The sequence below is a fragment of the Ascaphus truei genome, chromosome 6, assembly GCF_040206685.1.
Source record: "Ascaphus truei isolate aAscTru1 chromosome 6, aAscTru1.hap1, whole genome shotgun sequence".
Lineage (NCBI taxonomy): Eukaryota > Metazoa > Chordata > Amphibia > Anura > Ascaphidae > Ascaphus > Ascaphus truei.
This window is the reverse complement of record NC_134488.1, coordinates 24,885,195-24,905,751: the sequence shown is the minus strand read 5'-3', so window position 1 is coordinate 24,905,751 and position 20,557 is coordinate 24,885,195. Positions and strand designations below refer to the sequence as shown.

General features: G+C 43.3%; 2 protein-coding genes across 3 annotated transcripts in view; one reads left to right on the top strand and one right to left on the bottom strand.

Annotated features, from left to right (window-relative positions):
• LOC142496764 (phospholipase A2 homolog otoconin-22-like) overlaps nucleotides 1–20,557 on the bottom strand; it is a 399,541-nt gene that overhangs the window by 238,950 nt on the left and 140,034 nt on the right.
• Nucleotides 1–20,557, top strand: part of C1QTNF12 (C1q and TNF related 12) — a 66,931-nt gene that overhangs the window by 25,990 nt on the left and 20,384 nt on the right. For both annotated transcript variants that reach the window (XM_075603663.1, XM_075603662.1), the window contains 5 exons: nucleotides 8,877–8,996; nucleotides 12,431–12,551; nucleotides 14,416–14,600; nucleotides 17,759–17,867; nucleotides 19,255–19,345. In XM_075603663.1, coding sequence (XP_075459778.1) covers nucleotides 8,877–8,996; nucleotides 12,431–12,551; nucleotides 14,416–14,600; nucleotides 17,759–17,867; nucleotides 19,255–19,345 — 626 coding nt within the window. The remainder of the gene's footprint in view (nucleotides 1–8,876; nucleotides 8,997–12,430; nucleotides 12,552–14,415; nucleotides 14,601–17,758; nucleotides 17,868–19,254; nucleotides 19,346–20,557) is intronic.

Sequence of the window (20,557 nt, the reverse complement as noted above, 5' to 3'; positions counted from 1 at the left end):
TCCTTACCCCTTTGCCATGAGGGAATGGAGCAGGTACCAGTCAGCAGTGGAAGAGTTAAGACAAGGCTGTCCAGTGTGACATTGTAGGCAGAACAACGATTCAAAGATATGGGCTGTGGTGCTCAACTCCAGTCCTCACCCCCTACCCCCCTACATCCCCCCCCCCAAACCTCTTTATCGAAATACAGTAGTCCTGGGGTGCTCAACTCCAGTCCTCAAGCCCCCCCCCTTCCCCAAAACTTCTTTATTGAAAAATACACTAATACACTAACCCTGGGGCGCTCAACTCCCCCTCACCCTCCCACCCCGGTCAGGATATCCCTGCTGCAGCACAGTTTGCTTAAGCAATCCCGGCTTCTGCACAGGTGGCTCAATCAGAGGCTCAGTCTTTGACTGAGTCACTGATTGAGCCACCTGTGCTGAAGCTGGGATATCCTGCATGAGGACTGGAGTTGAGCACTTTTGGATGAGTGTATTTCAATACAGAGGTGTGGATTATTTGTTTTCATTTCTTCCCACTCCTTTTCGAGTTTACATAATGTACAGACGGGGGTGAAGCAGAGACCTCACAGTAAATTGGGACCTTGAATTCTCTAAATTGCATCATCCAATTAAAGCAACATTGTCACAGGCACTTAAGGGTTGTTGTGTGACTTTTTACATATACCGTAGAGTCCTGATTATCCAACCTTCTGTTTTATCCCACATCTGCGCGTGCACACGCCCTGCTGCCGCCGCCCGCTGCGTACCTAATTTCTTTACGCATTAACTGTTGAATAATTATATACTGTATTAATAAACCTAATACATATGTGTATGTATGTATTATACAAACTTATACTGTACTGCATTTAATATATTACATACTGCATTAATATTTGATTTGTTTCACTCCCCCCCCCCCTCATGTTTCCTGATTATCCAACATTTTCCGTTATCCAACATGGTCTCAGTTCCGTTTAGGTTGGATAACCGAGACCACTGTATACACCTTGGCAAAGGTCCAAGGAGGGACCGACACGTTGATCCAACATTAAACGCTCACGTTTAGATCAAGATCTCTGGAGTGCTCACTGTTGCTTTACTTATCTGTATATACATTTAAGGCATCTTTAAAGAAGCTCTCTGCGTGGCACTTTACATTTTATTTTTGTTTTGATATATGTATCATTTGATTACCTTTATTGATAACTAATTACCTAAGTTGCCGTTCGATTTGTGCTCCCGTGATCGATCAGCAAAGATCCTGCTTCCCAGGGTTCACTAAATGGCGGCCTTTCTGTTTCAATCAATCCTTCAGCCAGTGTAACTCAGCAGCTACAGTGTATTCTTATATGACTATGGTAACTATTGTTACAGTTTGCAGCTCAAACTGCTGGGAACATTGGCAACAAATGATCACAACCAGGAAAGTGTTACAAAGATCTTGCACTGCTGGGGTAGTGGGTTAAAACCTGCAGTAGACATCAAAAGATGCTCAGTGTATTAAAACTCATTAAAATTGGCATTAAGAGTTGATTTTAAAAAAATGATGTAGTAAGTATTATCTAAAACTACAGAACTGATTTTTTTTAAAAAACACCTATGATATTGCATGGATTGCTCCTCTAAAGACAGAAAGCTGCACTAGTGTACAATCTATTATCAGGATACAAATATATTATATCTCCAACCTTAATCTCATATATAGCTACCTATCACTTAAAAGTATGTCTGTGCATATCCACGAGATAAAGGGACGTACCTCTAAGGTAGAAGCTTGTGTATACAAACACTAGAAGAAGAGAAATCCGAAGGCAGGACTTGGAATACCTTAATAAGCGAGGGCAATCACAGAATGTGTATTTAAAAAAAAAAATTATAAATAAAAAATATTTGTTTATTATATTTTAGAATAGCCGTCCTGGGAAAATAATACATGTTGTTAATGTTATGTAATGAATACCATGTTATATCATGTTTACAATGAAACATCCATGCTGCATCTACAACAGTTCCTGTGATATACAGAGCAATTTAAGCACTTCTAATTCTGTGCTAACAGTATAAATAGACTTTGTAGGTTTTCCTCCAGGTACGACTTGGCGCATCATTTTGTCTCAGGTTCAACCATGTTTTTTGGCGCCCAGATACAATTTTATTACGTACATTACATGTATATCTAGGCCGTGTTTATCCCCTTTGTTTGCGCCAATATATTTATTTTTTCATGTTAAGCCGCATGTTGAGAAAAAAAAAAGTTCAAGCGCAATATTATTTGTGACTGTCGCTCAATGTATTGCCAAATATTACATTTGCAATGTTTAATACATAGATCCCTGTTTCCACACATCTGAGAGCAGAGTTATGCGTACCCAATACCTCTGTGGGAAGGAGGTATGTGTACCTGATGCCCTGGCAGGAAAGAAGTAACGTATGTACTGTAAGAACAAACCCTCTGTAAGAGAGGTGAGAGGTATATACGCCCGATGCCTCTCTTATTATTAGGTATAGGACTAAGGGCCTCATGCAGAGAGCAGCGCTATGCAGAATTGGAGAGGGGGAAAATTTTTACCTTTTTTGGAGAGTTTTTATCTCCATATGCAGAAAGGGCAGAAAACTGCCTTTCTGCATATGGAGAGTTTCAACCAGCGCTATTAGCGCTATTAGCGCTGTTGAAACTACTGGGGGAAAAATCGCGTTTTTTTTTTTCCCTCTCCACCGGCCGCGGAGCGCCAGCTGCTTGGTGGAGAGGGAAAATGTTGAAAATCGCGCCATTTTTTTGCCGCGAACAGCCACTAGATGGCGATTGCGGCTCTCTGCATACGGCAGAGAAAAAAACTGGAGAGAATTTAAACTCTCCAGGCGCGCGGCGAATTTGAAGGGGAAAAAAAAAAAATGGCGCTTTTTTTGAAACTTGCCGGTTTCTGCCTTTCTGAAGGCAGAATCCGCCAATTAATGCCGCTTTCACTTTTTGCGCTGCTCTCTGCATGAGGCCCTAAGTTAGGAAAATGTGTCACCGATGTCTCCATTGAAGGATACAAGGGTTATTATCTTTACAGAATATTACAATGGAAGAGATGAGAACTTCTCGGATTTCCTCCCAAACCTGGCCCCGTTGTTCCTTTCCCCATTACAGTCAATAACACTACTATGTACCCAGTCTCGCAAGCACGCTGCCTAGGAGTTACATTTTGCTGTGTTTTCCTTCACATCATGGCTAAGATACGGCCCTACCTATGTTCCTCTACCACTAGAACACTAATGCCTGCCCGTGTTCTCTCCCGCATTGATTACGGTTACATTCTTTTATCTGGCCTTCCTGCCTCACATCTACAGTATCTCTTGAGAGTCCATTCAAAATGCTGCTGGCCGAATCATCTCCTGCTATTCTAGGCGCGGATCTTCTTCCTACCTCCTGAACTCTCTCTGCTGGCTTCCTATTAATTTCCGTTTAAACTACTATAGGTTTAACGTTCTTTTAAAGCTGCAGTTCAAGCAATATCCCTAGTGTGTGTGTGTGTTGTTTTGTAAAATAATAAATCAGTTCTGTTCTATGAGAAAGTACTTGTAGTATTAAAAAAAAAAAAAAAAAAAAAAAAAAATTTTAAAGAAATTGTTAATGTAACACACATTTTTGTTCCTATAGCAGCCATTTACAAAGTCACAGCCCCTTCCCCTTCTGAAACAGCATCACCTTTTTGAGCCCTGCCCTCTCTAGCAGCGAACCAATTGAATCTAGTGCCTGCCTGGTCACATGATCTTCCGCACAGAACTTTGGCTGTCCGTGCAGCAGAAAATTACCCAAGATGCATTTAGTGAACCCCCAGCCGAATTTCAGCGATCAATTACAGGAGAACGGATCGATCAGCAATTTAGCTAATCACTTGTCAGTGTGCAGATTGTATTGATGCACATATTGAATGACATTTTTTATTATTATTTTTAAACGACAGCTTGAACTGCAGCTTTAAGGCCCTACACTCCACTGCACCACCATATATCTCAACTCTGATCTCTTGTTCCACCCTTAATCGTCTCTTACACTCAACCCAAGGTCGTCTCATCTTTGCACCTATTACCTCTACAGCCCTCTCCCGGCTTTAACCTTTATCCCTAATCTCTCCCTACTAGTGGAACGCTCAATATTCGTCATTCACCTTCACTTCCCACATCCAAACCCCAGCGGAAAATCCAATCTCATTAAACGCTCTACTCCCCCGCTACGATCTCCGGGGGCACGTGACCTCCCCCGTCTGCACTTCTAACACTGCACTTTTACCCCTAATGTGTCTGCAAGTCTCCCCACATATCACTTAGATTGTAAGCTCTTTGGGGCAGGGTCCCCTTTAGCCTTATGTTTTCATTTACCCATATTCCCATTGTTTGTAATGTATTTACTCCTATTATAATGTGTACATTGTCGGTGCTGTATAAATATAGTCATACATACATACATACATACATACATACATACATACATACATACATATATATGTCCTGTGTGCCTAGGGTTGCCAGGTGGCTTCTCCAAAAACAACTGGACACAGTGATGAAAGGTGCAATGTGCTCGAGACACACACACACACACACACACACACACACACACACACACACACACACACACACACACACACACACACACACACACATCTCCGCTCCATGCTGTTTCCTCCTCTCCTTAGCCACACCCCCAGGCTCCTGATGACACCTTTTCCTGATTGGCTGATTCTGGGTAATGGATGGAGGAAGTTACCAAGCCCACTAGCAACAGCCCTGCTCTCTCCCTGCTCAGGGAAATCCCACAGTCCCCCAAACCGGCCAGGTCACTACATCCAGAGAGGTAGTACCGGTCACATACATGTTCAGTATTACCTCTCATTTTTTACTGGACAGTGTCCAAATACAGGGCAGTCCGGTTCAATACTGAACACCTGTCAACCTTATCGACCCAGTGTGCCCAGATATTTTTCTCTAGACTCTTGAGATGTACAGTACTTGTTCCTGGCTGTATTTTGCGCAGGACCGTTGCACTTTATCACTATGATGAGAAGTCGGGAACGTCTTATAACTCGGTAAAGGTATAGTGGCTGCCTCAGACACCTGCTTTGTTTTGTGCTGCTTGCTGATGGCAATGACCTGTGGTGGTCGATAGTAGCCATGGAAAGTCAACCGACCATTTTGCCAATAGAAAAACAAGCAAAAAAACCCACCAGTGAGCAGGAGTGAATTCAGCACCTCCAATGTAATGGCCGCCCACTTTCAATGTCTCTGAGAAAGTAACTGAATATGTAAGTATTGTCTCTGTGGGAGGGAGCACAGGACATGTTTCTGTCATATTGTCCAGCCCCAGTAGGTGTCACCAGCAGAGCAATGCCTTAATCAATGTATTTATGAACCTCAGTGATCCAAACATCACTGCTGTGTGCACACACTACCGTGTGCCACCTCTCCCACACTCCTGTGTATTTAGCTGCCGGTCAGTCTGTGAGAGCTTTGGCACTCGCACAGCACCTGAGTTGGCAGCATTGTCTTAGCGCCTCGGCACGAAACTGCCAAGACAAAGAAGAGCTCAGCCAGCCAGAGCTGGGACTACTTCTGCATGCCATAGTAATTAAATAATCACTGTGCAATGGGGCTCTTTCCAACAGTCATTCAGACTTCGCAACAGCATTTGGGTGGGGATTAAATTACTGTTTGTCTCCAGAAGCGGCTGAAATTGATGCAAATTACCATGCTACCAGTGGTCAACATGTCCTGAAGAATACAACTACATATATACAGTATATATATATATATATATATATATATATATATATATATATATGTATATATATGTATATATATATATCACCTAGTATCGCCACTTTTTAAATGTTTATCAACTTTCAGTTGCACGTTCTATTTAATGTATTATTTAATTAACAATTTATAAAGAACATAACCCATTATATTCTGTAGCTTCTAACATTTCTTGAAATCATGCTTATTATGTCTACTTTTATTTTAAGGGCCTTAGACTAATACTTGATACCATTAGGATAAGTATAGTCTAATGAGAATTTAAGCATATGTTTATACTGAGTTTGCTATGTTTTGGATCTTGAGACATAGTTCTCTATATTTCTATTTGAGATTTGTTTAATTGAGAGTGCACGAAAGTTCTTCAGAAATGGGCATGAGTGTTGAGGGCCCCCAGTGCATCTTGTTTAGTTGATAGATCGCTATTCAGACAGAATATAGCGAAGAAGATAATGCAGGTGAAATTATACAGGACAGAGGTACAAGAGACAAGAGTGTGCTCGGTGCACTTTTACTACAGTATATGGAGTGTGTGAGAGATTACAGGAGCTCCAAGGAAAAATACAGACAGAAGTGCTGCTAAATCAGAGCAAAATATGGAGACTAGATCAACTTTTATTTTATGATTCTGTAGCGGAAAATGAGTGCATGTGTATCACTTCCGCATGTCCCCTAAATTTGCTTCATTCACACCATATGTCATATAGTGGTTGGACTGCAGACACCGATTCTGGCTAGTGACAACAAAATGAACACACCTACTCACTTTTCCATTGGCTCCCTAGAGCCTTTGCCTGCTGTGTAACACGTGTACATTAAAGCCTTGGACAAGGCAGAGTCAGTGAAGCCACTCACCGGCAGCGATGCCATTATTTTGGACTCCCCTACGGTTATTGATTCTGCATTGTTGAACTGGTCGCTTGTGCAAACTATATATGTTTATGAAGAACGCACACCTGTCACTATAACATGCTGGCTGCATCAACAGGGCGATGGCATCATGCTAAGATAAGATAATATCCAACAAAAAGAGACTTGCTTACTCAAGTTTGCCCTTTATTAAAGTCAACGTTTTGGTGCTCAAAAGCACCTTCACCTGGACATAAGGGGTTGCTACGTAGTTATGATAGGTATAAAAGTGGCCAAAACCCATTCTGCACAGATTGCATATTCCATGTGGTTTATATAAGCATAGTCTTGGTCTTGTTTTTGTCCCTTGCCTTACTGAAAGAAATCATTGTTCATTTCCTTATTATTACAAATAAAATAGACTTTTACAAGCCCAGAAGTCCTGCCCAATAACCATTATTCTCATGGCTGTGTTTCATTGCATCCTGTTTGAAGTGTGGCTGGCGAATTCCATACCACACCCTCGTTTCCCTAATGGGGAAAGCAGCCTCCAGCTCCTGCTAACCTCACTGCGTTATATCCACTCCTTTTCAAAGGAGGCAGGCACAACGTTACAGACTATTATCTGGTGAAAGGTGTCCGCTGACATTTTTTGGAAGAGGAGAAAGAACAATGTTCGGAAGGGGAAGATGGCCAATGTTCCCCGCATTCCGTTGCCATCATGAAGTGTCAGTTTTAGGTGCTATAAAAGGAATGTCCTTCACAACAGTATCAATGTACTGTCACAATTGGATTTGAAAGAGGTAATCCATGGCGTTCTTTTTCATTTTTTTTTGTGTGGCGCAGGATAGATGCAGGGGGTCTCCGGAGCTGACCCCCATTAATTTCAGCTCTGTGGACCCCCTGCTTCCGGAGGTACATACCTCGGTAGTTTGTGCCGGTAACCACTCCAGGGCTCACATTATGGACGATTTTCAAAGCTCCCGCTCCCTGCGGTCCAATAAGAAGCCGTGACGTCATCCGGTGCGGCCTCCTAATGGCCCATGTGACACGGGAGCTTTAAACTGTCGAAAACTGCAGGAGATACCGACACCTCCCTTTGGAAGTAAGTATCTCGGGAAGCAGGGGGTTCCCCGGAGCTGAAATTAAAGGGGTTCAGCTCCGGAGACCCCCTGTTTCAATCTTGTATTTAAAACATTTTTTTAAACATGCCACGGATACTCTTTTAAGGTTCATGGATAGTGGGAATAGGAGTTGGGTTAAAATGTAGATTTACTTCCATTCATCCCTGAAATAGGCTCTTACGTCAACTCCCTGGTCTTCTACAGCTGGGAAGGGGTTAAGATTTCACGCCTTCATTCAGGTATTTCCTCTCTGTGGCAGTTTTTCATTAACAAGATTTAGGCGTCCAAGACATAATTCATTATTTTGAGCGCTGCCACAGACACTTCATTACTTCTGGGACCTCAGATAGCTTTTCTTGCAGTTTCTCTACCTACTTGGCAGGTTTGAAGTGTTCGACGATGTAAAGAAGGCAAATTAGTCAGTGGCACGTTGTTTGGATTGCTGAGGTCAGGTGGAATTAGGGCTAATTCAGGGAAATTGCAAGGAAAGAAGGTTTGAAGAGGATACGTCTATTTTTCACAGTGTCGACGTATTGATATGGCCAAGCGAATTGGGTTTGTATGTCTCATCCATCCATCATTTGCCATGGAGAAAAGTGACTCCAAAAAGACATGTAATGTACTTTCTATCTGAGTGCTACAGATAGACATTTTCCAAGTGGAGGGTGAGAATTGATGGATTATTGGCCCCTCTATCTTGGAAGTGGGAAGAACAGAGAGTTTCTTCTGGAAAGATAGCTAATTCAATCTCAGTGCTACTTTATGTTGGAAGTGCATTGGAAAGTACCCTCTGGCTCTGTTAGTGTGTCATTCAGCATCGGACAGGACATGAGGCCGGGAGCCCATTGATGTGTATGTTATTAGATCACATTGCAGTTGAAGAACAGACATCATTCAAGGTCATGGATATTTTTTGTCTCTGTGATAGTACCATCGTGTGCATTGGGCAATCATTATGTTTTTTTTACCACTATATATATATATATATATATATACTGTATATACATATATATATATTGGTATGTGGTAAAATAACATGAAACAGATGGCTCTAGTGTGGCATTGAGGATTCAAAGTTTGCATGGTTTAAACATAAGGATCTCTTTTGCTTTTCCCATGCAGCTTTCTGAGGCTCCAGATCCTGAAATTACAGATCCTCGCAAAACCTGGATGAGGTTTGTTCACCGGCCCGATGACGGGACAAACGCCAAAAAGAAGTGTAAAGGGAAGGACAAGAAATTAGTAAGTTACAGGAGACATTGAGCACTCGCTGACTGCTGTGCAGATATAATCCCCCCGACAGTTATCACTTGGTGTCTATAAGATCATCTTTCTATTCATTGGGCTCTACGTACTTGCAATTATGGGACAAAATGAATGCAAAATGTTGATCTTACGTCGCTTTGCATCAATGTGTCAAGGACTTCACCTTGTGATTCAGGGAATTACATGACACAAGATTATAATGAGATGTATCAAATCAAAAGGAAGGAGAGGGGCGCAACATTGCATACAATCTTTTATATGAATATTAAATAGCAGTAAAGGAAGGAATAAGATGAAAACAATGTTATTGCCTGGTATATTGGAATGCTGGTTATCAACCCGATTCTGGGAATCCGTCCTTCACAGTGGTAGTCTCTTCGGACCCTTGAGCGGAGAGAGAGCAGATGTAGTCCACTTGATGCGACCGCTGCTGGGCACGTGTTGGTCCCCTGGGTCCAGAAGTGAGACGCCACTGAAGTACGACCCAGGGGACCAACAGTTCACCAGCAGCGGTCACATTAGGTGGACTACATCTGCTCTCTCTCCGTCCAAGGGTCCAGAGAGATTACCATTGCGAAGGACGGAGTCCCTAAATCGGGTTGATAACAAGCAGACCAATACACCAGGCAATTACATTGGTTTTATTTAATTCATTGAATGCCTTCCTTTACTGCTATTTAATATTCTTCTAAAAGATTTTATGCGATGTTGGAGGAGTGGTTATCCTGAAATTTGGGGTTGCAGCATCAGTATTTCCCCAAACATCTGAACTTTCAATTTTAGGGAACAATTTACATAAGTGTTGCATTATACATTTTGTTACATTCCTTTTGGTTTGGAGTCGTGTTCTACAACCAAAAGGAATCATACTGACACAGTGATTCATGTCACAAGAATGTTGTATGAATTGTATGGTCACGTGCAAGAGTTGTGCTAGGTTACACACACACCCTATATTTCACGTATCTGAGGCAGGAGGTGCACACCCATACAGTCACCTTGACACCTCTCCCCCCTCCTCCGCCTGTGCCTTTCCGTTTCCAAACGATTGGGTGCAATTTTCTTTCCCATTGAGGGCCATGGGCTGTCACTAGTGGTGCGCTGCATGGTGCTACTCACCTTGCGCTCTCAATCTTTCATACTTGTATCAAATTGTATGCCTCTGTATCCCTTTTTGTCCCTTCAAACAGTGTTTAAACAAAACCCCATTAAGGTTATTGTGCCATAAATTTCTAACCATAAACATCAGATATAAGAAATGGGTTCTTATATTTGCTACAAATTGTACCACAAATGATGCAATGGAGCAAAATATTTTTTTTTTATGATCCAAAATTGCATTAATGCAGGAGTGGGCAACTCCAGTCCTCAAGCGCCATCAACAGGTCAGGTTGTAAGGATATTCTTACTTCAGCACAGGTGGCTCAATCAGTGGTAATTGAGCCAAAAGTGCTGAAGCGTGGATATCCTTACAACCTGACCTGTTGGTGGCCCTTGAGGACTAGAGCCAACCACCCCTGCTTTAGTGCATAACCGCCATAGATTTGCATCAAGCATTTTAGCACACTTTACAGGTTCTAGTGATTGGTTTCTCATATATATATATATATATATATATATATATATATATATATATATATATATATATATATATATATATATATATATATATATATATATATATATATTATATATATATTAATTATATATTGTATATATATGTATATATATATATATATATATATATATGTATATAAAAAAATTGCGAAAGCGCCAACACTGTGTTTAGCACTTTGCAAAAGAGACAACACAACAAAGAGGATTATAATACAATAACTGCAACAAACATGAAATCAGACAATAGGAAAGGAAATCCCTGCCCTGGAGAGCTCACAGCCGTATGCAGTGGATCAAGCACCTTTATACTCGCTGCCTATTGTGTCAACTTGTGTGATGAGAACAGTTCTTAGCCACAGGCTATGTACTGAGATGTGGTAAATGGTAGCTACTGTATTAACCATTGTGCCTACTTTACTAAAAACAAAAAGGTTATTTGATATAACGTACATTCCAACCCATTTTTCTCAATATTACTTCAATGGTATGAATCATGCTGTCTTTTCTTGTTTCTTCACTTTTAATTGTCCCAAGATTACCTCTCCTAATAGAGCAGTAAGTGTTCTCTTGATCCGCATTGCTTTGCCATTGTTGTGATAGCTACATCGTAAAGCCACAATCCCTACCAAAAAATGAAATCCCTTTCCCAACCCCCTTAGTGAGAAAGACACAGACATCAAAAAACACGCTAAGAATTATCCCTGGTTCATTTTTGTGTGTGTGTGTCGTTTCTTCTAATGACTGTTGTGTGCCGTGATGTCCCGCTAAGGGCAACCAGTGTGTCCTATCCAAAAAACCCTAAATATTATATCGCAGCAGATCTCTTAAGACCAGTATGTGGTTCAAATATTGCACCTTTAATTGTAAATTGCTGTGGGCTCATTTGCATACCATTTCCCAGAATCCCTGTCTGCAGTGGAAGCATTGTATGCTAAGAGACCATGGGGAAAAGCTGGGTGGCAGACCTGTCCGCGATGTGAATGTGCTCACGTGTGGTATTTTTATTAAGTTACTATAGTATTTCCGGGTATCGTTTTTTGAAATTGGTACCTATATTTTCTTTGTCTCTATTGCGTTAGCGTCATGGTTGTCCGTGCGTCATGGACCACAGAAGTGACTTGTGGCAATGGCCGTGATAACGGCCCACACATGGCGCTGAATGGTAACTCTTGCAAAGTATATGACCATGTGCCACAACGTAATGGGCAGGGTTATAGGTCACCTCTGTAACTCCACTTATTAGTTCTATGATAAGAGAAGAATGCATATTGGTATGTGAAAACAAAAGGGTCAATGGTGGTGGGTTGCAGGCTTTGATGCAGTATTAAAAGTAAAGAATATGTGTCTCAGCGTCATCTTTTGTTGCTACTGCTCTGGGATATTAAAGGTACCCAGTGTATTATTCACTAAAGTGCGATAGTGCAGAAACCGCACAGATATTGCCTTCTAATGATAACCTATGAAATACCTTTTGTGAGCTACGCATGCACACAGCATACTGGCCTGTATTATTGTTGGGATTTAATTGTGACACCACACTGTATTCCCTTATCACTGTCACTATGCCATTATAATTGTGATGTGAATGTGTTACTGTTGTGTGTCACTATGTTGCCATTGAGCCGTCTTTGACTTGTCAGCGTGACATCATGCTTCGTCTTTGCACCACTGCATGTGCTGCATTGTCCCTGTCGGAGGTTTGGTAATACAGACACTAGTTCCTAGTCAGAGACGTCGCTGTGAGCTGCTGCTTCTGACTTGTTCATGGTGCCTTTTTTTGGTTGTTTCCTCAGCGAGATCTCTCTGGACCTCCAGGGCCACCCGGACCTCAGGGGCCTCCTGGTCCTCCAGGAGTTCCGGGAGCAGAGGTTACACATGAGGTCTTACTGCAGGAGTTCAAACAAATGCTGAAAGGTAAGTACAAGAACCCCAAAAGCAGCCAAATAAACGGACCTGCATCCTATTGCACAGATAGGTGCTAAGATACAGTATACAGTACAACTTTTTTTTTTTTATATAACTTACATTTTTATTGAGTTTTTTGCACAGAATACATATCATACAACTTTAATATAGCTTTTTTTTTTAATGTGCCCGTGCCAATAACATTACAGATTACAGGACTCTGTAAGCTCTTTGGAGCAAGGACTCCTTTCCTAAATGTTACTTTTCTGTCTGAAGCACTTCTCCCCTTTATGTTTTATTTATATTATTTGTTATTTATTTTATGTGATTGTCACATGTATTACTGCTGTGAAGCGCTAAGTACATTAATGGCACTATATAAATAAAGACATACAATACATACATACATACATACATACATACATACATACATACATACATACATACATACATATATACATACAGGACTCGCAGCTCTCCTTCTGCTGCTCCACTACGCATATCCCTACACTGGCTTCCATAGCCTCTAGAATCAAATTCAAAACCATAGTAATGACATACAAAGGTCTCACACTGCCCCCTGGACATCTCCGCTCTCATCCACAAATACATACCTACACGCCCCTAAGGCATCTTATTTCCTCCCACCTTATTACCTCCTCTTCCTCTCTCCTGCAAGACTTCTCCTGTGCTGTCCCCCCTCTCTGGAATTCCCTACCAAGCACCATCAGACTCCCCCCCAGCTTTCAGATGTTTAAAAACTCACTGAAAACTCACCTTTACAAGGAAGCCTACGCGCCAAACCTCTAACATCCAACTCCCCTCCCACTCCAACCTCATTGGGACCAGCTGTGTCGCTGTACCAATCTCTACCCTAAGTAACAACCCCCCTCCCCCATGTCCCCCTTCCCCCTAAAACCTTACTGGTTTAAGCTGTCAGACTGGGCTATATTCTAACGTGAACCACACCTTATCCTACAATAAGCAGTCACCTCACCTTCTTGTTTCAACATTGTCGCTCATTCCCTCTAGACTGTAAGTTCTCACGAGCAGGGCTCTCAAGGCCTCTCTGTTTGTGAATGTCTGTCCTCATTTGTATGTAACTATTTATGTAATATGTGAGTGCATGAGCTCTACGGACCATATGGAGCTCACCAGTCTGAGGATTTACACCTATGGTGTTATCAGGGCTTATTAGAGGCAAGTTGCTATCCTCCAACTGTATACAGGTCTAGTCTTACTATATATTAATAGTTCATATATACACTATTATGTGTATGCCCCATGGCACTTACATGTGGAGGCCGCCTCCTTGCTGCCGCCCTCCTTCTCCATTTATCAAATGACGCCGCTGACGTCACCAACGTGAAGGCGTACGGCGCCACGTTGCCATGGACATCTCACGTCGTGATGTCACATTGGCGCCATGTGACGTCACTAACGTGACCTCCGCGGCGTCATTTGACGCTGGGATTTGAATGGAGAAGGAGGGCGGCAGCAAGAAGGCGGCCACCACATGTAAGTGCCTTCCCATCATGTCCAATAGGCCCCAGAGTGCGGCATCTCTATGTGGGGACGGACATTTTTGCCGTCCCCAAATTTTGCCGCCCTAGGCCCGGGCCTAATTTGAAATCTGACACTGTGGCTACCGCGATATCTGGTTGGATAGGATCACATTGGTGACGTCCATGGTGTCATTTAGCGCTGCAATTCGGAAAGAGAAGGAGGGCGGCAGCAAGGAGGCAGCCGCCACAGCTAAGTGCCTTCCCATCAGGCCCGATAAGCCCGAGAGCGCGGCAAATCTTGCCACCCTAGACCCGGGCTCAATGGGAAATCCCCCACTGTTGATAACCCTTCTTTCTTTATCCTACAGAGGCCACAGAGCGTCGGTTAATGACTGGTGACAATCCAGTGCACACCAGCGACCTGCCACCCATAGTTCTGCCTGTTGAGGACCTCTCTCCCTACCGAAGGGTGGATGAAGCTTTTCATTGCAAGCTGAAGGGGCCGGTGATTGTGGACAAGAAGACCCTAGTGGAACTTCAGAACTTCCAGACGGTGAGAGCTGAGACACACTTACCACCAATCATGTGCAGGGACGAGTGAGGTTGTGCACTACTTAGAAATATCAATGGAGAACAGCACTCATATACTGGTTTTGTCCGATTATAAGGGGTAATTTTTCCCCCCCATAAAGTTAAGTTGAAAAATACATACTTGCCTTATAATAGGGCCCCGCCCACTTTGCGAACCAATCAGCAGTCGAATGTATGAGGTAAGAGGGGGAAACGGGGGAAGCTCCACCTTGGGTCCTGAAGCAGCCATGTTGCTGTGGCAGGAAGCTCAAATCGAGAGAGACAGACACGGAGAGAGACACAGAGAGTGTGTGTGTGTGTGTGTGTGTATAAACAGTTTTCTTTCTGCTGCTAAAATTAGAGGGTCACCTCATTTTTGGGGTCGCCCTATAATCGGGCAAATATGGTATATGGACTCATGGTCTACTCTAGAGCATCCTGGCAAGACATTGAGTATCATGGTCAGAGCTTCTTTCTTATAACACCATTTATTTCAGGGAAACATACAAAATATGACATTTTAGGCCACACATGCCCTTTCTTCGGGGAAGTTAAGAGAAAGAAGCTCTGTACACTACTTAATCCATCTTTTAAACCATTCAGCGGTGAGGACTTGCTCTCGTCCCTATCCCTGTATTTTATTGCTTAGGTCTCCTTCAGAAGTTCTGTTATCATCAGGCCATTCTCCCTAAATTAGCCATACAGTACATGTTATATTATTGTAATGTAGCCCGTAGAACTGCCTGACTAAGCCATATATGCTGTAGCCTTTTTGGCATTTGAGGTTATTTATAATATAAATAAATTATTACATTTGGAAAGCTTCAATCATTTAGAGCAGAGGTCCCCAACTCCAGTCCTCAAGGCCCACTAATAGTGCAGGTTTTATGGATATCCCTGCTAGAGCACAGGTGGTTCAGTCAAAATGATTGGGCCACCTGTGCTATTGAGAGGCTATCCTTAAATCCTGCACTGTTAGCGGTCCTTGAGGACTGGAGTTGGGGACCTCTGATTTAGAGGTTCTCCTGGATGCACAACTGGTGCAAAAACACTGCACCAAATGTATGGCACAAGAAAATCCCATTGGTGTTACCAGGAATGGCTATCCTTAGTAAATCGGGAGCAGCTGGTTTGCCCTGGGTTTGCAACTTGGAAACCTCTATGGTTACCAGGTGCCCAGTATTGAACCGGACTGTCCTGTATTTGGACACTGTCCAATAAAAAGTAGAGGTAATACTGGACATGTATGTGTCGGGTATTACCTCTCCAGATGCAGGGGGAGGGAGGGGGAGCACATGATTTCCCAGAGCATGGCTGTTGCTAGGGGGCTGGGCAGCTTCCTACATCTTGATTTGCTGCTGCTGGGTAATGCAGCTAATCATAAGGAGATCTCATGAGCCTGGGGGTGGGGCCAAGGAGAGGAGGAAATGGCATGGAGCAGAAGGAGGTATGAGGGCTTTGTGTGTGTGTGTCTTGAGCGCGTCACGCCTTTCACTATTGTGTCCAGTGTTTTTGGAGAAGCCACCTGACAACCCCAGAGACCCTATTATGTAGCAGGGAAGCCTGTATTACAACCAAACCTTTCTCTTGGTCCCTTTGTGGATCTAAGCGCTGCTTTTCCAACTTAACCTATTTTTGAGAAAGACAATGGACTTCAAAGTGCTTGGCAAAATATTGAGTACATTGTTTACAGTTCTGTCAATTTCTGCCTAGAACAATATTGAAGCAAAAATCATTATGTACTAATGAGGAAATGTCAGCAATATTGCTTTATTTCCCAAAGCCAACAAATCAGAAGCAGATGTTTCTGAAGCACTGTAAAGATTTTATTGGGTGGGGACAATAACAAAAAGAACGGTGTTCAAAATAGAGAATCAGGGATTGCCATCATAGTGATTGATTTGAGAAAATTTCACTCCACCAGGGGCCCTTCATAAAGTTTTAGCTGTGAATTAGATGGTGGGAAAGAGGGAGAGATGGTGGGAAAGAGGGAGAGATGGTGGGAAAGAGAGAGAGATGGTGGGAAAGAGAGAGAGATGGTGGGAAAGAGAGAGAGATGGTGGGAAAGAGAGAGAGATGTGGGAAAGAGAGAGAGATGTGGGAAAGAGAGAGAGATAGTGGAAACAGAGATGATGGGAGAGAGAGATGATGGGAGAGAGAGATGATGGGAGAGAGAGATGATGGGAGAGGGAGATGATGGGAGAGGGAGATGATGGGAGAGGGAGATGATGGGAGAGGGAGATGATGGGAGAGGGAGATGATGGGAGAGAGAGATGATGGGAGAGAGAGATGATGAGAGAGAGAGATGATGGGAGAGAGAGATGATGGGAGAGAGAGATGGTGGGAGAGAGAGATGGTGGGAGAGAGAGATGATGGGAGAGAGAGATGGTGGGAGAGAGAGATGGTGGGAGAGAGAGATGGTGGGAGAGAGAGATGGTGGGAGAGGGAGATGATGGGAGAGGGAGATGATGGGAGAGGGAGATGATGGGAGAGGGAGATGATGGGAGAGGGAGATGATGGGAGAGAGAGATGATGGGAGAGAGAGATGATGAGAGAGAGAGATGATGGGAGAGAGAGATGATGGGAGAGAGAGATGGTGGGAGAGAGAGATGGTGGGAGAGAGAGATGATGGGAGAGAGAGATGGTGGGAGAGAGAGATGGTGGGAGAGAGAGATGGTGGGAGAGAGAGATGGTGGGAGAGAGAGATGGTGGGAGAGAGAGATGGTGGGAGAGAGAGATGGTGGGAGAGAGAGATGGTGGGAGAGAGAGATGATGGGGAGAGAGAGGTGAGGGCAAAAAAGAGAGAGAGTGGGAGAGAGAGAAGTGAAGGGGGCGACAGAAAGAGGTGATGGGTGAGAGAGCTCGAAGGCGACAGAGAGGTGAGGGTAGAGGGGGAGAGAGAGAGGAGGGAGGAGGGTGGGGGGAGAGAGGAGGTAGAAGTGACTGTGCGAGTCAGTAGACAACTTTCTTTTTGCCTCTGACCTATTCTGAATGTGACCGGCCTGCATTATGAGCTCCCATTCCTCTACCAAGATGCTTAGCTTTCGCAAGCGGGTTCTTTCTAAAGGACGTGCATTTTCTTTCTCTACTCGTCTTGTGTGAAGGAACGATTGATACTGAGGTTCTGTTTCAAACCCACAGCCGGCATCTAAAGGTTCTTTTCTCCGAGGGTCCGGCTTGAATCTGGCGACGGGTCGTTTCACAGCGTCTATACCTGGCATTTACCAGTTCTCAGCCCATGTTCACATAGGTGAGTCTTGCTATTTACTGCTTTTAAAGTACACTGAGATGTTAACCTCAGCCAGGAAAAGTAAATTGAGATGTTCACCTAGATTTCAGCTTTCATAGTCCTGCTGAGCAGCACATTTAATTGATTTATTAAAGATGTATCCCTCTCCCCAAAAGTTCTTTTAAGAAAACTCCAGAAAACCAAAGCACTCTTGAGTGCCAGAAACCAAATACTTTGGTTTCATATTTTTAAAATACCCCTTAAAGCAGCAGTCCAAGCTGGAGTTTTCTTCTTCCCCTGTAATACGTGCATCAGTACAATCTACACAATGATAAGTAATTAGCAAAATTGCCGATCGATCGGCGAAGATTCTGCTTGGGGGTTCACTAAATGGCTGTCAGTGCAGCAGAAGAGGACCAAAGATGCAACGTTCTGTGAGGGAGATCATGTGACCAGGTAGTCGCTAGATACAATTGGTGCACTGCTAGAGGGATGGCAGGGCTCAAACAGGGATTTGCCAGAGCTGTTTTAGAAGAAGAAGGGGGTGTGACTTTGTAAATGGTTGCTATAGAAACAAAAAATGCTTGTTACATTATAATACATTAAACATTTTTTATTTTTTTTAAATGCGACAAGTATTTTCTCATAGTACAGAACTGGTTTATTTTAAAAAAAAACACACACATGTAGGATATTGCTGTGTCTGCAGCTTTACCAATGACTAAATACAAGGATCAATAAATACAAACAGTTACATTTTGAGTCCTAAAACAAAAAGAACATAAAAGCTAAATATAGAAGAGCATAAAAATAGCCAGCATAATGTATTATACCAATTAACCTTTTACTACTGCACCGACACACTTTATTCGAGCAAATACCCAGTATGTACCTGGCAGATACCTGGAATGCGCCGCTCCTCACCTCTGACAAGCCCCGTTGCTTTTGCCTTCCCAGCCTGGGTTCATGCCTGGCTGACGGGCGGCTGATCTGTTAAATGATAATGATTAGGATTTAATAGGCTGCAATGCTTTGCGTGTCTACCAGATGGCATAAATTCATGAATTGTAATGCAGTATATATATATATACTGTGCAGTATTGCAGCCAGGGGGAATAAAATGCTTCAATCCCTGCCTAGAAAATACCTCAATGCACTCGGGCAGAAAACAGTCACAAACCTCAATACACCCGGGTATACCCAAATTCGTGGGACTAGCCGAGCTCGAATAAAGTGTGTCGCCAGTGTAATTCATGTTACAAGAGGGAGATTCCGTTACATGCTTTTGGCCACGGAAGCAAGGCACCTATTTTGCCGTTCCTAACTAAACCATTTCATTTTTCCCATATGTTATATGAGTTGAGTGTTCCCTACTTCTCTCTTTCAAGTTGTACCTTGTGCTTTTCAGATCACAGCGAGATGAAGAGTAAGGGGCAGCTGCGCCCTCGGGACAATGTCCGGGTCCTGATCTGCATTGAGTCCTTGTGTCACCGATACACGTGAGTCTGCGTTCTTACAGGGGCTTCTCTCCCATGCAGGGCTCGTGGAAAACGCATCTTGTCACTTGCTTGCGTTCAAAAGGGGGGCTACATCCTGGGAGCAAAGGGGGTTAATATAGATACCCCAAACTTTCATCTCTCGTTATCATTTTAAAACAGCAGGAAGAACCTACAGAATAGATAAGGGAGGTTGTCCCTCCCACCACACAACTCTCCCCATTGGTAGAGTTTCTTGAGGAATACGGCTTATTACATGAGCATTCCGAGCCATGTTTTATTCTCCTATGGTTTTTTTTATACACAGGTTTGAAGCAGGGGGGGTCTCCAGAGCTGAACCGCATTAACGTCAGCTCGGGGGACCCCCTGCTTCCCGAGATACAGACCTCCCTAGGGGGCGCCGGTATCTCCTGCAAGTTTAAAGCTCCCCGCGTCACGTGGGCCCATAGGAAGCCGCGCCGGGTGATGTCACGGCTTCCTGTCGGACCGCAGGACGCGCAAGCTTTCAAACTCCGCCATTACACGAACCATGGTCGCAGTGCGGCGTGGCTACCGGCACCCACTATGGAAGTAAGTATCTCCAGAAGCAGGGGGTCCCCAGAGCTGCCATTAGTAGGGTTCAGATCTGGAGACCCCTTGCTTCAATCCTATGTAAATAAGGGGGGGGGGACCCGTCCAACTTGGATTGACGCTTTAATTAACCCATTCACAAACACACATGCATGCAGCACATGGCAGACCATTGGGTTGGCCTTTGATAGTATAACAGAGCACTTCTGTTCCTCTGGTATTTGCGGTGTAATAATAAAACTGACGGGGCAAGTGGGAGTCAATTATGGTTAATTAAATAAGTTCTATTTGCGCATCATTTAGTATTGTAGCTAATTCCTCCTCCTTTTAATTCCATGTACATTTGAAAGTAACCAGTAATGGTTTCAGGGGGGTACTTATTTCGGGAAGTTTCTGCGTGCAAAACCCAGAGTATCTTTGTTTTTGTATTCGCCCGCTTTTAGTTTGCTAAAATAAATGTTGAATTGTAGAAACCTCTTTGGCAGCGACAAGGTTGAAGTATTTGTTTCGTAGCATAAATACTGTACAACGAGCTTTGCCCAGTTCCTAATAATGATCAGTCACCACAACTACTCTTTTTAAAGCCACTTTGGCCACTAAATGTTGTGAGCTTGTCTTACTGTAAAGAACATATGGACAAATTGA